Source organism: Mauremys reevesii, linkage group 3 (assembly GCF_016161935.1).
Source record: "Mauremys reevesii isolate NIE-2019 linkage group 3, ASM1616193v1, whole genome shotgun sequence".
In the NCBI taxonomy this organism is placed as follows: domain Eukaryota; kingdom Metazoa; phylum Chordata; order Testudines; family Geoemydidae; genus Mauremys; species Mauremys reevesii.
The window spans coordinates 84801592-84817409 of NC_052625.1; the positions used below are offsets into that span (position 1 = coordinate 84801592).

General features: G+C 42.6%; 1 protein-coding gene across 2 annotated transcripts in view; it reads right to left on the reverse strand.

Moving 5' to 3' along the window:
• The window catches only part of SMOC2 (SPARC related modular calcium binding 2), a 168395-nt gene extending 154600 nt beyond the window's left edge, over positions 1-13795 (reverse strand). The window contains exon 1 of one of the 2 annotated variants that reach the window (XM_039531798.1): positions 13464-13795. In XM_039531798.1, coding sequence (XP_039387732.1) covers positions 13464-13538 — 75 coding nt within the window. In that variant the 5' untranslated portion in view covers positions 13539-13795. The remainder of the gene's footprint in view (positions 1-13463) is intronic. The other variant, XM_039531799.1, reaches the window with a different exon arrangement.
• Between the last annotated feature and the right edge of the window lie 2023 nt (positions 13796-15818).

Genomic DNA, 15818 nt, shown 5'->3' on the forward strand with positions numbered 1-15818 from the left:
TCCAGAAGTATATGGTTAGTCGGTTGCATTTAAGAGGACTGATTGTGCAGGGCGTGCACACACCAAATTCTCATTGACCTCCATGGGCATTTGGGGTACTCAAGGAATGCAGGGTTTAATGTAAAAGTTTTGCTGAGTCCATTCTAAACAAAAGGGAGGAACTCAAACAATTTTCATTGCAATGCTGTAAACTCTATAGCATTCGCTCAAACTGAAGTATCTCCATCTGTAATTTCTCTGCCAAAGCCCACTTCCCATTAACAGACTGTTAGAGAATTCCTACTTTAGACACAGCTGCTTGCTAAGCGGCATTCAGATGTATGGCACAAAACACCAGCAGGTCTTGAACAATATCCAAGTTGAGAATACAGGATAGTGTGTGCATGTGTTTATATGTGAGATCTTCAGGCCACATTATAATTACAAAGTACTGAAAAAAAGATTAAATAACTGGTTACCATTCTTCATCTGCAAAAACTTCTACAGGGAGCTACAGTAAACTGCAATATCATTGGCAAAAAAAAAGGTTTAAAAAATGCTAATAGCTTTAAAAATCATGAAGCAATTCAGAACAAGAAAGGCCAAGCTCGGGAAGTAAATATTAGCTTAGAACTACCTTTCTCAAACATGAGTGGAGTAGCACACCTGCTTTCCCTCTGCCTAACCCTGCTTCAGGGGTCTTCCTGAGAACACATCCTGCATGCCAGAGACTAGCTATGGAATATGAACTATGACCTCTTAAACTCTGATGACTTGACATTTCACTCAGGTTTTCCATCCATCAAAAATGCTCTTTTTCCATGTATGCCCCTCTGTTTTATACAAAGTTTCCCTCGAGGGACTGAACCTAGCATCTGCATGACACTGATTTAACTGCAGCCTAATGAAAGTAATGAGTTTTCACCTGTGGTTAGACCTATTTGTACCCATCTAATTTTAATGAAAGCTTTTAATTGCTTCTTGCTTGTATTAAATAAATGTTCTTTCCTGCCATAGTTGTAAAACAAACCTCACTTTGGAGCTTCCTCACCCCCTGGGTATTAGAGAGACAAACTAGCTTTCAAGAGATGATATATTTTGCAGGCAGGCAGGCAAACTCTCTAACTTTTGGTTATTCCTACAATGTGACTCATGGTACCGTACATTGCATTGTCTCAGACATTAAAACAATGTACTGTATTCCACTCAGTGGAAATGTAGGATGGTGGACAAGCAGGCTAATGTAATAAGAACTAAATGTTTAATCTTAACCTAATCGGGAAGTTAACCTGATCTGAGTTTTCGTTTGCTTGGAAGGGTGAGATTGGGTAGTCTTTTAAATTTCAGATACCTCTGCAAATGTATCAACTACCAAATACAACAGCCCTTGCAGTATTTCCAATGTGGCTAAAACCTGGATGCTTTCAAAATCCTGTCAAATCAAAACTATTATGAGATTCTTAGACCAAAATGTTTCACATAATTTGGATAAACTTCCCCCCAAAAAGTCTTAAATTCTGGAGTTTTGCTGAACTGAACCTCTGAGCCTTTCTTGGGTTTTCCATCCATCATTCTTGAAAAGCAAAACGAGGAGTAAAACTTTGCACAGGAATGTAGAGGTGAAATATATGCACAGTATATGCACAGTAAATTAGGAATCATTGTCCTGGAGAGGAGATGGCATTCTTGGATACATGCTATTAGATGACAAAGGATAGCAGATGTTATTTTGGAGCCTGTGGCTCCTTGTATGAACAAGGGGATATGCTTTTTAATAATACTTGACTTCTCTCAGAGATCGGACAGATCACATCCATGTAATGATTAGGTTGAGAAATCAAGCTCTCAGAAGTTGGAAAAACACACAAGGGTGAAATTTGCCCCTGTGCAGAGGAGCCAGCTCAAGGTTTATGCAAAACTGATGTCCCACTTAGCCCAGAAATGTGACTTAATTCGTGTCCAGGCCTTTTGCTAACCCCTCTGAACAGGGCTGAATCTCTCAGAAAAAAAATCAACTAGCTGGTTTGGAAGGGTCTTTCAGGGTACATCTTCACTTGGTGCTGCAGGTGTAATTTCTGGCTTGAGGAGACAACTTTGGCTATGGAAGACACTATGTAAATACTCTGTAACAAATGTGTTGGAGGCAAATTACCACTGTGAGCAATTTGCACTCCTCTCTGCCTGCCTCTCCGTGCCCTGGAGGTTTTTCTATGGATGGCAACCTTAAAATCTGGTGAGGACTCTGTAGAAGCCCCAATAACAGAAGCTGCTTGGAAGAGGAAGTGGATCAGTGGATCCCACTGTCTACTCCTGGGCTAGACCTCATCTGCACTTGCCTGCTACAGACCAGCAGTGGATTAGAGGTTACAGGCTGTTTGAGCTGTTGAACCTACCAGTCCAGGTAGATTTACCATTAGTAGGGACTCGGGCTAGATTTAGTTCAGCTATCTGTATTTCATCAATAAATTCTTTATCATATGGTATAATCAATTTCACCATCAGTAACATATTCAAAACTTCATCACAGGAAATAAAAATACCAGTGATGGCTGCTAAATGAGCAAAGTAACCTCATATTCTGTATTCAAGGCTTAAAGTGAAGTGGCTAACAGGCTTGGCCAAAAAAACAAATCTGTTGCTTTGAGCAGGGAGGAAATCAATCATTGGCAGGAGGTTGGTGACACGGTAGAGTCTGGAATGGCATTCTTCATTGGCAAAAAGGGACCACAATGCTGGTCATTCCTTCACTTGGATTCTTGTAAATTCCTCACTGTCCAAGACATGAGGCTATCACCAATAAGGATTGGGATTTGCATTAATTTATGGTTGAAAATAAAATGAGTGTATTGCTTTTGATTTGTCTGCTGATTTTTTGGCAATCTCTCCATTCATTGTACCAATTTGGGAGCCCCACTTCTAATTCCACAGTGCTGCCTCTGTGGGTCTGTCCCAAGCCAGAGAGACACACAAACCAATCCATAATAGGATGGTTCAAACTATTTCACCTTGGTATCAATTCTGCTTATGCCATCTAGTGTTATGGACCTGATCTGATTCTCTGTCGCCTTGCACCAGGTGTTCCATTGCCTAGTGGGTGTAAAATACTACCACATCAGACTGGTGGAAGTGGTTTACACCCATTTGGCACTGGTGTAAATGACTGGACAAGGTGCAGGACAATGGAGAACTGCGCTCATTAAGTTTTGCCTTTCCTCTTTTGAAGGAAATAGCACTGTCAGTGCTTGTACGTTTACCTATAATTGTGTTATGAAGTTCTATCATCAGGTAATGACACAAATATTGCTTGGAGAGTCCTTCAGCATCTGCTTATGTCACTGTCTGTGTAGTGCATGACATGACAGGGAAAGGGAACTTAAACAGAGGAAGAATTTACCAGATGAACTCCTCTTTCAAAAAGCTTTGTTTCTTCCAGAAATGTAATTTATGACGCCTCTTTGGAAAAGCGATGGAAAGATAAACTCTCCTGTGCAAAGTTCAGATTTGCAACTAAATCCACTCAGGCTGAAATCCATAAAATTTTTTGACATGCTTGAAACCTGCCTTCCCGAGAGAATGCTGCTTGAAACATAATCCTATTAAATGCAGTGTGGAAAATAAGTTCTCTTTCTCTTACCACACTCACTAAAAGTCCTGTAAGTAAATGCTTCAAAACGAACGCCAATTGATACATGCAATAAACATTTTATGAGCCGCCCACATGCCTTTTCAATAAGTTGAACACCTCAAAATGTAGCACAGTATAAGGGACAGCTCTCAGTTTAGCCCATAATTCTCCTCTGTGCCACACTAGCCTGCTGTTAGCTCATTCTTATTACTGTAAATGATTCATGTTCGGGGGAATCGTGGCACTAAAGTTACAGAAGATCTTCTATTTAAAGAGAAATCCCACATTTTTAAGATTCCTTTGATACTGTCTTTCGTGTGTCCCACTTGATGGCAAGTGGAGGTGCAAGTACTGGGCACTGAGGTTCCCAGTGAGGTGTGTCTCTGGCACTCCTATTGCATGGTGGAGAGAGGAACTTTGACACTGTCACCCCCTGCCCCAACACAGATGACTGAGCTGATCAATGTTGTTCTTGGGTTCCCTCCAGTGGCTGATTCATGAAGTGCCAAAGATGTTGGCTTCAAAGGAAGATGTGTGTGACCTGCCTGCCCTTTAGGATGCTAGATGAGTGATACCACCTGGCTATATTGAGAGGATTTTATCCTGAGTCTCTGAGGTCTTTGACATCTACCTCCAAAAAGAAATCCTATCAAATATAGCACAGATACATAACATGACACATACACATGTATGTTCCAATCACAGTCCTCTGTGTTTTTAATCCCTATGCATATTTTAAGGGTACAGTTTTTTAAAATGTGTATTATAGTCTATGTACTGTAATGATAACTGATTGGATAATGTTCATCTAAACATTTGATAAACTGACTTTTAAAAAAATGATCCGTATAATTAGTCTCATATATAATCTCAGCACATGTAATAGGCACATTCTGTCTGGACCAAGACTATGCAGCACCACTGGGGCAACGCAGTGTGTCCATCAGGGCAGTATTTCATTAACTAGAACTCTGCAGAGACCATACACCAGATATACTGGAGTTACTTTGGATTTGTAGTGGCCGCTGGTGTGAATGTGTTTGGAATCTGGCCCCATGTAGATTAATGCACTAACCCTACACTTGAGAAGGCACTGTCTTATTCCTATTTGGTTTCCTGAAACAAATGTGTTTTTTTCCCTTTTGCTCTCAAGATTTTAGTTTTTTGTGCATTTTAAGTAAAAATTACTCAACTAAGTGTATTTGGCAGTCTTTAAGTGTCATCTGAGACTTGGATAGCAGGGCTGCTGCTGAGGAGGATTTAAGTCCGCTGTTGGAGCTGTCTAGCAAAGCTTTCCAGTGTATCTTCTTTAGCCATGCCTGGCTTTAGCACTGTCTTTTTTTTTTCCTTTCAAAAGCACTAAATTCACTTCCAAATCTCAAAAAAGGAGAATAGATGTATTCATATAACAGTAGGAAATGAGAAAAGCAAACAAAGCATAGTTCTGTCTGTATTAAACGTATTACAATGGCTTTACTTTAAAAAAGATTCTACTTTTGAAATTCCCTGTGTTAGAACTTTAATTCCAATCTCAAAGCATTTCTGGTATGTAGGCAACTGAACATTTACATCCAGTATTCAGAAAATATAGCTCAGCTTACACTGGTTACATGTACCTTACCAATGCTGAGACAGTTCAGTACATGTGCACTGGGTAAATTCACTTCTCTTTACAGATGTGGATTACGGTCAAATGGGTTGTGAATCCAGAAAAGTGTTGCCCGTCTCTCCTCCTCCCCCAGAATAACTTCTAAGCCTAACCTCCACACCCCATCTCCTTTACTCCCTCCGTGATAGGAATAGAAAATAAAGAAACTCCTCAAGTGACACACACACCTCACATCAAGATGCAGTTGTCTTTTGTGCTGCAGCCTGCTACTCTGCTTTTGATTCACTCGTCCATCTCGGCAGGGACATGCTGGCCACCACTTCCTGCAGCTCCCATTGGTTGGGAATGGTGAACCGCGGCCGCTGGGAGCTGTGGGCGGCTGTGCTTGTGGACATAGGTGCCAACTTCCCCGCTTTCCCCTGGGTGCTCAACTCCCCCTCTACCTCCAGCCCCATCCCTACTCCACCCCTTCCATGAGGCCCCGCTCCCATTCCAACCCCTTCACCAAAGTCCCTACCCCAACTCCGCCCTCTCCCTGTCCCTATTCCAACTCCTTCCCCCAAATCCCTGCCGCGGCCCCAACTCTTCCCCGCCTCCTCCCCTGAGCGTGCCATGTTCCCACTCTTCCCCTTCCCTACTAGAACCCGCTAATGTTGTCAAACAGCTGTTTGGCGGCAACCAGGCAGGAAGCGCTGGAAGATAGGCAGAGGAGCGGGGACGCAGCATGCTCAGTGGGGGAGGAGGGGGTGGGGTAAGGGGTGAGGGGAACTTGGCTGCCAGTGGGTGCAGAGCACCCACTAGTTTTTCCCCATGGGTGCTCCAGCTTATGCCCAAATAAATCTGTTAGTCTTTAAGGTGCCACCAGACTCCTTGTTGTTTTTGTGGATACAGACTAACACGGCTACCTCTGATACTTCAGTCAATGTTTTTCTTGCCAGAGGATGCTGTAAAGACCAAGACTATAAGCGGGTCCAAAAAAGAACTAGATAAGTTCATGGAGGATAGGTCCATCAATGGCTATTAGCCAGGATGGACAGAGATGTGTCACTAGCCTCTGTTTGCCAGATGCTAGGAATGGACAACATGGGATAGATCACTTGATGATTGACTGTTCTGTTCATTCCCTCTGAAGTACCTGATATCGGCTATTGTTGGCAGACGGGATACTGGGATAGATGGACCTTTGGTCTGACCCAGTTTGGCTGTTCTTATGTTTCTTGTGGCCCTAACAATGATTCTGTGATGCAGTTTCTGCTGTCTTGAATCTTCATCAGCTGATAAAATACCAACTCATCATCTCTGAAAACTAAAATTTAAAAAAAATTGTCTTAAGTCAGTTTATTTACTTAAGTTTAAGGTTTGCAAAAAAAAATCTATTCTCTCAATGCTGATTAAAATTTCAGGCTGCTAATTGCACCCATGGCACTAAGAATCTTACCCTAGTGATTCTGTGCCAATGACTGGTGCTGTGTTACCTATTCTTCTTTGGGGCTGTGATATCAGGAAACTCAGACCAATACCAAGTGACTAGCTGGCCACATCACACAAAACGCTATATCAATTGACATGGTTAATGGATAACCTTGACAGCAAGGCCAAGGAATTAATGGGCATGGAGATTCCACTAGCCTCTCTTCCTAGACGTGGCCCCTCTGGCCTTGGCTACATTGAGAATTTGCCCCCATTTCAGCTATTATTGACCTTGTAGCCAACTAGGATTGTTTGCTGATCTGTAATCTGCACAAATATTTCTAAATTTTTGCTGCATTTTCAGTCATCTTTCCTTGTCTTTAGTACCTATTATGTCATGTAATGTCAGCATATAACAGATTGCAAGCTTTTCCTAAACTTTTTCTTTTTTGGAGACAATAATCAGTGTCAGTATGTAGAAGGTGCTTTCAGTCCTGCAAGTGAAATGAAAGGGGTGGGTACCGGTCAGGAAATAGAGCTAGTCAGAGAAACTTTGATGGAACCAAATTCCATTAGAATATGATATTCTGTTGAAATCTAAACATTTTTCAAAATTGGGTCAATGTTGACAGAATTTCATTTTGAGTCCCCTCCCCTTAAAAAAAGAAAAGTTCTCACAATATTGCAAATCCTATTCTGACATGATAGTCAAAAATGTTTTTTGTTTTGAAACTACTTGTCATTTCAAAACATTTTTATTTTATATATTATAAAACAAAATCAAAAAGTCTAAATCAAAATGAAAGGCTTTGATTGACAAATTTTTGCAGAGTTTTCCTATGCAGAGAATGTCCAAACTTTCAGTTTTTGTTCCTAATCATAACAAAACCAGATTCTGAAATCCCTAGATCCTTCGTGAAACACAATTTCCATCCTCCATACAGCTCTATCAAGAACATATGAAGCAGTTCAGATAAAAATCGACACTCCTGAACCAAACTCAAACCTTCATTTGCAATCTAAAAATAGTTCTCTTGACTCCCTAGGTTGGTTATTAATTTTCAGGCCCCTCTCCACTTCCTGGTCTTGAGCATGACAGAAAGGTGAAGTACCAAAATATCATGAACACAGCTGCTCTTATGGTAACTCTGGCCTCGCCAAAATACTGGAAACACTAGCTGACTCCTGAGCAAGCGAGAGCCTGAAGAGATTTCTAGACTGATTTCCAAACCAATGAGGTTCAGATAAGCTTTGGATAAGTATCTACATTTTTGGATGTTCCTCCAAAATGAACGAAACCTCCCAAGCTTTGGAGGTTTGCCCACAGTTAAAAAGAACACACTAGTGCTATGACTCCTTTGACTACCTCTCAGGACAGGGAATGAAAGGAAGCAGCAAAATGGGCTGGAGGGCCTTTCATAAATGTATCTTTCTATGTATGTTTTTTTTCCTGTAACCCGCCCCCTTCAGTTTTAAAACACTCCCAGTATGCAGTCAACCTGACATCTACATTATTCACTTCACATTAAATGGGACTGTGTTTGTTGGCTGCGTGCATAAAAATGACTTCTAACACACAATCTAAAGTTCCTCTGCCCCTTTTAATAATAACCCTGTTGGTTTTTTTACAATGAGAAGTGTCTTGAAAGTTTATTGTAGGGAAGCACTGTTGAGAGTGTTTTATTTTCAGAACTGATGTACCCTTTTGTTGCATCAATGCCCATTTGCTCTAACAATGCTGTTAGGATCTGGAGCCACTTACAGTTTTATTTATGGTCTTGGTTTTGAGTCACAATTAAAGTAACTTTTCCAAATGTTTGGGTTTCGTAGGCGCCATCCAAATGGGTCCCTAACTTGGAAAGCTTTGATTGTGTTTAGCTTCCCTCTATTCAACTACCTTAGTGGTCCATCTTATATTGGTGAGTGTTGTGGAACCTATCCAGGGCATTAAATGCTATTGAATACTCACGAAGCATGTGCCTAGGGAGAAAAAGAAAACAATTGTTCCTTGAAATATTCAGCATCTGATGAAAGAAACTTTTGACAGGCTGAGGTGTACATTTCAGTAAGAGATTTCTCCAGATGCAAATAAGAATTTTCTTTTCTGGTAGGCTCTAAAATTGATATTCAATTGAAAGACAAACATGATTCTGTATGTCTTTTGGGCATAAAATTAAATATTTGTGGTACATTAGGAACAATGCAAATGTTTTCAAATAAGAAACACTTGCATCCTATTAATACACAGACACACAAAAGTCCAGCTGAGATAGAAGCTGCACTGATAGTTCTAAAAACATAGCATTAAAGATGCCCCGTGTTTTCAGTTCAGGATCCTTGCAGTAATCTAAGTGTTACTTAAACTAGAGAAAGATGGAGTGTACATTTAAGCTTTGTATTTCAACGCAAAAGTACCTAGATCCATAATATGTGACTGCCCTTATTGGAATCATGCCAACCTAGTTCTGTTCTCTCATCTACCAATATATTTCAGTAAGGAGACAGATATAGGTATAGATATAGATAGGAGATTTGTGATGCTAAATAAATATTATATGCCATAACAAAAGTAATACAGCATGAAAATATTCTAGTAATGTACTGCAAGAGTTGCAGAATCCCATCTGTCATTCCACAGAAGTGTTTCCAGAACAAAGTTATTTAGTTCTTTTTAGAAGGTAAGGACTTTGTATAGTGGTGTTTGACAGAGGGAGGGGGGAGTAAATTGGTTACAACCCCTCCACATTGAACAGTTTCTTATCTAGATGTCCCCTAAAATAGTGTACTTATGAAATAGCTCCCACCCCAGCTTCCCAAAATGAAAAGTGTTCTGCTTCCAATGTTTGTTCATAAAAATCTCCCCCCAGCCCAGTGGCTCAGCTAGTAGTTGACAATTTTTTAATAGGATAGATATTCCCCCCCTCCCTTATTAATACTCAGCTGGCATTGCAACATGATGTTTCACAGGAGATGAGTTCAGGAGAAACCTTGGCACAGGCAGTCTTAGAACGAGAACAGGCCAAGAGCTCTGCAAGATTGAAATAATTTTAAGGACCAGATTATAACTTTGGATGCAGTGGTGGTCTTTGACTCCTGTGCACATCAGAAATCAGTTTGGCTGCTAGTGTCAAGGCATTTGGAAGCCACATAGTTACACAATGACTAGAGGCCAGCCGTGGCTCAGCACTGGAGCCACAAATGAGGTTGGTTACCAGGGACTGGGGAACCCACTGGAGTTATGAGTTGTGTGAAACCTTTAGAACTTTTCCCTTTGGGGTTTTGTGAAACTTCAAGTTTTGCAAAATCATTTTTTCCATTTAATTTAAGCCCTGGGCTTTTTATTTCCCCCAAGGGAATTTTAATTGAAGAATGTATTCCTAATTAAATGGAAGCAGACAATAGACTCTTGTTTGAAAGCAATATTAGCTCTGCTTCTGGGGCTACCAGGAAAATAACTTAAAACAAAAAACCCAGAATTCCTATTTTGCCAGATCCAAACATAAAAACTGACCTCAACACTGTCAAGTTCTCTTTTAAATCTAGAGCCTTAGAGCTGCTGAATAAGAGAGAGTGAATTTTCTGATCCATGGAGCCACATTATTAAAACTGGCCACTGATTCTACATGCTCTGATTTTTGCCTAAAACACCTGAGGCTTAATTATCAGAAGTGCTGAGTGCACTCAGTTCCTGCTGAGTTCAATCTGAATTGTTGGTACTCAGCTCTTGTGAAACTCAGGACAATGGTGTGTCAAGTTACATACCTACAATCTGTGGCCACTTTTGAAAATGTTGGCCTCTGTTAGTTACTCCCCCAGCCGTGATGTTGGTGGGCAGCTTTCATTTGCCACATGGAAAAGAGACGAGTTCCCTATATGCAGAGGAAGATAACCTAGCTTTGTGGAATGATGCAGCGGGTAAAAAAAACCAAACACTTCCCTTCACGCCTGTCCACCACTTTCCTTCACTCCCGTCCACACACATGTATTGACCCAAATATCCCAGGTTCGGTTCACACACAACACCTATTGACATTTCTGAGAAGTGCTAGAGATGAAAATGCATCTCTTTGTATCAGTACCTCAGGGAAGTCAATGTCCCTAATGTATTAAGAAATACGGAGTGAAGAGCACATAACTGGAGAAAAATAACTATCATATTGATACACTCTGTGAACTACAAGTCAAATGACTGTAAGGAAGAATACAGAATGATTTAGGATTGAGCTACCTGTTGCTGTGATATTTCACTTTCCATTTTAATAAGGAATGTCTCCAAATATTTTGTAGGAATAACATACACACCCCCGCCCCACGTGGTACCAAAACTCAAGACCCAAGGTTTATTTTTATGAGAAATTTTTACAAGATTAACATTTTCTGTTTGCAGACTATGTGCAGCCAGGCGTTTATTACCTACTTTATGGATTAAAGGTTTCTAATGTAAACAGCGACATGTTTGGTGGCCAGCTCTGTGAGAGCACATCCACAGGGAGTGCTGTGAAGAACTGGCTTAGGTTCACTGCCTCCAGGAGTTAGCACTGCTGCAGCTATACCAGAGCGGGTTGCCACCAGTGAGAAGGCCAATGTAGATCAAACCTAACCATCAAGTTTCAAACGTCAATACCCCTCTGGAAGCACAAGTTCAAATTCCTTCAGAATTGACTTAGCTTTTCATCCTTCCAAGGTATATAAATTGAGTGCCATATAGTTTATTAGGGGGAGGGAGGTCTTTCAGGTGAAACCAAAGTTATATTTGCCTTGTATGACATATTACATTCTCATAAGACAGTGGTTTACCCCAGTCTCCTTGGCGAAACTTTCACTTCCTCCACTTCAGTAGAGCTACCATCCATCTCCCCAGAGATGGCTGAATTTCAGTGGCAGTGTATATATATCTAGTGGTAAAATGCTTTAGGATCCTTTGGGATGAAAGGTGTTATATAATAGAAGTTGCTGTTACATGGAATGACTAAGATTGGTTGTCTTTCTAATTCACAATCATTTAAAATGTTTGCAGTTAAGCAAGGAAAGAAAAAGTGTTGGGTTCTGTAAACCTTGTTCATGTAACCAACCAACTCAAATTCTAATGTGCTTTTGAAATCAAACTTGGAATTCAGTGCCAAAAATCACCTTGTACTACTTTTTTCCCCCAAAATCTTCTCACTATGAGAGAGCAGTTTAAAAACCAGTCTTTCCAAGTGGTGTTATGGTACTCCACTTGATTTCATGTGTTCTGTGCTTGCAAAAGTGGAGTGAGCTTTGTGGTTTCAGTTAGCAGTTGCTAATCTACAAATAATTTTCAATAAATTAGACAGGGAGACAAGACACCTTACGAAGAATTTCAGGTATGAGCAACACCTCCAAGCCCCTGAAAATATCACTGTGTAAAATTTACTATCTTACAGAAACATTCATTGTCTGAAAGTCTAAGATAAAAATAGAATACATCTCCCTTTGCAAACCTCCAAACTGAATATCCTTTACCCAAACACTTAGCTGCCTGAAAATGGGAACGCTGCCCTTTATGTTTATTCAAGCACTCATTTAAAAACACAGTTAATGAATATGTTTTTATTTCTACAGATTGCATTAGTTATAGTTTTGCAAACACTACAACCTCTACAAGAAGACTGAACTGAGCTATTAGCTGCAAACCTCACCTCTTGGCTAGAGAAGCAATTATGGCTTATTTAGCAATCCTAATGACTTGGCTCACCCATCCTTATACATAGTCCCATGTTTAGCATTAAGGGCTCTAGAATAGCTAAGGAGGGCCGTTTCATGGGGCTTTATACATTAAAAAATAAATGGTCCACCAAAGATAATCCACATATTTCCAAATGCAGCCTTCAGTGCAACGTTATTCCTCTGCAACATAATAAAGGCAATAATACTAGACTAAAGCTCTGTAGAGACCCCCCAGTAAATTTCCATTTAACTGCAATAACTAATCTTGTTCCTTGGAAAATGCAAATGGTACATTTCATGGAGTATTACCCTTGGGTTCTGTGTTGTACAATACACACAAAGACAACCCTTGAAGAATTTTCAATCTAAAATAGATACAAGAAGAAGGAGAGGTTTTATTTCCTCTTTTCCCCCACCATCACTTTATCTTGTCTTAGGGAGGCTCAGAAAAGCGTTTCAGCAGCAAAGTTACCTAGCACATTACAAGCAAAGGGGAAGGAATTTGTCTAGCAACAATTCAACCTGTATGCCTACCTGATCTGTGGCTAAACTCGAGCGCTGAATTCTCTTGTTATTGACCTACTAAATCATTTTCCCTCGCACACTTTGCCCTTCGAAATCATCCACAGTCAGGTTTCTAATTTAGTTTCTGCAGCTTGCGTCTCTCTCTAACCAGTGCTCGTTTTACGGGCAAGTTGAACAGCAATGCAGTGCTGTCTCTATTTAAAGTCAGCGTCCCTGATCTCTGACAGGGACTGTCAGCGGGAAAGGGGTGGGGGGAAGGGGTCTCATTTTCTCTCTCCACCTAGTTACCGAAATATATAGCAATGCATCAGTCCTTGTCCACATCGGACAGGCTGAGAAGGTTTGATCTCAGGAACTAGAACTGGTTAGAGAACCTACATCGGAAGTGTCACCTGGAGCCACCCCCTAAGACCTGTACACTTCATTCAACCTCCGCATTAGCCTGACCTAGGAGGGGAGAGGGGAGAAGATCAGGTCCAGGATTTGTTGTGTTCGGGGTGCGCCCTACGCGCCCCTAAACTGTTCACACTCGCTCCCGGCTCTGGCCGCTACTAGGGAGCTCCGAGGGTTGTCCTTGTTTGGTAAGCCCACCTGATGGGAGGGAGGAGAGGGGAGCGCCTGCCTTACCGTGAGCGCGGAGAACTTCTGAGCCGGCACCAGGAGGAGTAGCTCGGGGAGCAGCAGCAGCAGCAGGAGCCGCATCCTGATCCGGAGCCGGGACAGCCGCAAAGTCGCTGCTGGCGGGGGAGGAGGGGGACTTTCCTTGGGCTCGCGCTTCCCCCCCTTCTCTGGCTCCTTTTCAGTCTCTCCTGCGGGGAGGTCCCTTTGCCCAGGGCTTCTTTCCCCACCCCCTGAAATGCGGGGCTGGGGGACAGCGCGCTCCCTCCCCTCCCCTCGCCTCGCCGGCGGCTCGAGCGCTTCCCACCTCTGGCCGGGGCGCTGCCTCCCCAGCCTTGGGGCGGGTTCCCCTGCGATCGCGCACGGCGCTGCGGGGAAGCTTCGCCTGCTGCTCCGGGGCCGGGGCCGGGCCGGGGCGTGCGGCTTCTCGGCTGCCCGGGAGCGGATCAGATGCTGCCCCGCGTCTCCGCTGCGCTTGGCCGCCCCCTCTCGCCCTTGGCACCGGAGGGTCGCCGGCCGCAGCCACGGGGCAATGAAAAGCACGGAGAAAACGGGGCAACGAGCCTGCCCCCTTCCTATGTGTCTTCCCCGGGGCAGCACCCGGGCGGCACCGCTCGCACGTGCCCTCTTGCGCGGCAGCGGCTGGCGGGGTTGGAGCTGCAGGACACAGCCCGGGAGCTGCTGCTGCTGATGTCGTGTGAACCGCCCCAAATCTTTTATTTCCCTTTACTCTGCTTTTTGCCTTTCACTTCTCCCTCGCCCAGCCTCCAGCTTCTCCTCCCAGACTCACTGATCCTCCGCTGATTGATTGATTGATTGATTGACCCAGCCAGCTTAGCTCCAGGGGACACAGACACATACACCAAGCATCTTCGTGGCCACCAGAGCCTTTAAAAATAAGGTTTACGGGGGAAATGAGAGGGTAGGGGGAAGGAACACGTAGCTTTTATTATTTCTGGTCCGCGTTCAGCGCCGAGGTTTGCAGCAGTTTCTTGGAGACTATGCAACATGTGCAGATAGGCGAGCGTGTGCGTGTTGGTTTATACTCACTAATGAGCGCCACGCAGAGGGGTAAGGTGAGCACAGGTAGTTTCCCCCTGGGTATTGTCTGCTGCCCAGTTCACTAAGTTCAGAGCCTCCGGCGGGCCTATTTTGTTGTTGCTCGGTACGTTGCACCCTGACGCTGGAAAGCATCGTTTTCAGTACATTGCTGAAATATTTCAGCATTGGCTTGTAACGGGGAGGGGGGGGGGCGGGGAGGACACGAATCTGGCTGGCTCACACAAACCCAAAGCTTTACAATTTTCCAGCACAATGAGGCAACTGCCTGGCATGTTACTTGAAAGGCCTTATACCATAGAGGGGAAGAAAGTATTTGGCCAAAACATTTCTTGTGTGGATTTTGGTATGTGTTATTGGGGAAAATACAGTATAACTGCTTGGTTATCAGCCTGTATTTAATAAATGCCTGATGATTACATTAAAATAACGGAGCATTAGCTTTGCATTCTTGTAGGTTATCTTTTGGGAACAGCATGAAAGAATGTTGTTTATTATCTTCTGCTAAAACCAACAGAGAATTTCTTACTGAGGATTGGGTACAAGAAATTGTTCCACACCATCTTTCTTTTTCATGGAGTGACCCCATAGCAGGCAGCGGTTCTCTGAGCTGTACAGCTGCAGATATCTCCATGGTCCCGACACTAATTGAAACAATAAGCCATTTATAATGATTGCTGACATTATGTTAGCATCTGGAGTCTCAATATTCTAAGCACTGTACATGCATAATATACACAAAAGAACTACCTTAAAATGGCACTAAAAAGGTTGCAAAATCAGGTGCTCAAACATTGTGAAATGCCAGAATTAAGAATGCCTGTGCAAATTTACGTCTGTCCCCTTGTGCATGGGTATTATGATCATCTTTAATTGTATTTTCATGTTCTATTTTTTCCCTCAGAACACTGCCTCATTCAGTGCACAGGACAGGTGGTGCTCAATTAATGAGCAGCTATTCAGTGTTTTGTTTTCTCCCCATTGTTCAGGGTGTGGCCCTGAGCCTTATTTACTGCACAATAACCTTGCTCTGCAGACAGAATTAGTAATATCCTCAGGGGTTTTTCTGTAGTGGTCATCACTCGAGTATGAGTGCTTCACAAACACATTTATTTTCACAGCTCCCCTGTGAGATGAGTGTGTCTTACTGTCCCCATTTAAAGAGAGGGAACAAGGGCATAGAAAGATTGTAGTAAAAAGTATCGATGAATGTTAGGTACCCAATATGAAACACGAAGGAGCTGACTTTTCAGAGTAATTACCATGTCGTATGTTCAAAGCACAGCTCCCACTGACTTCAGTTGC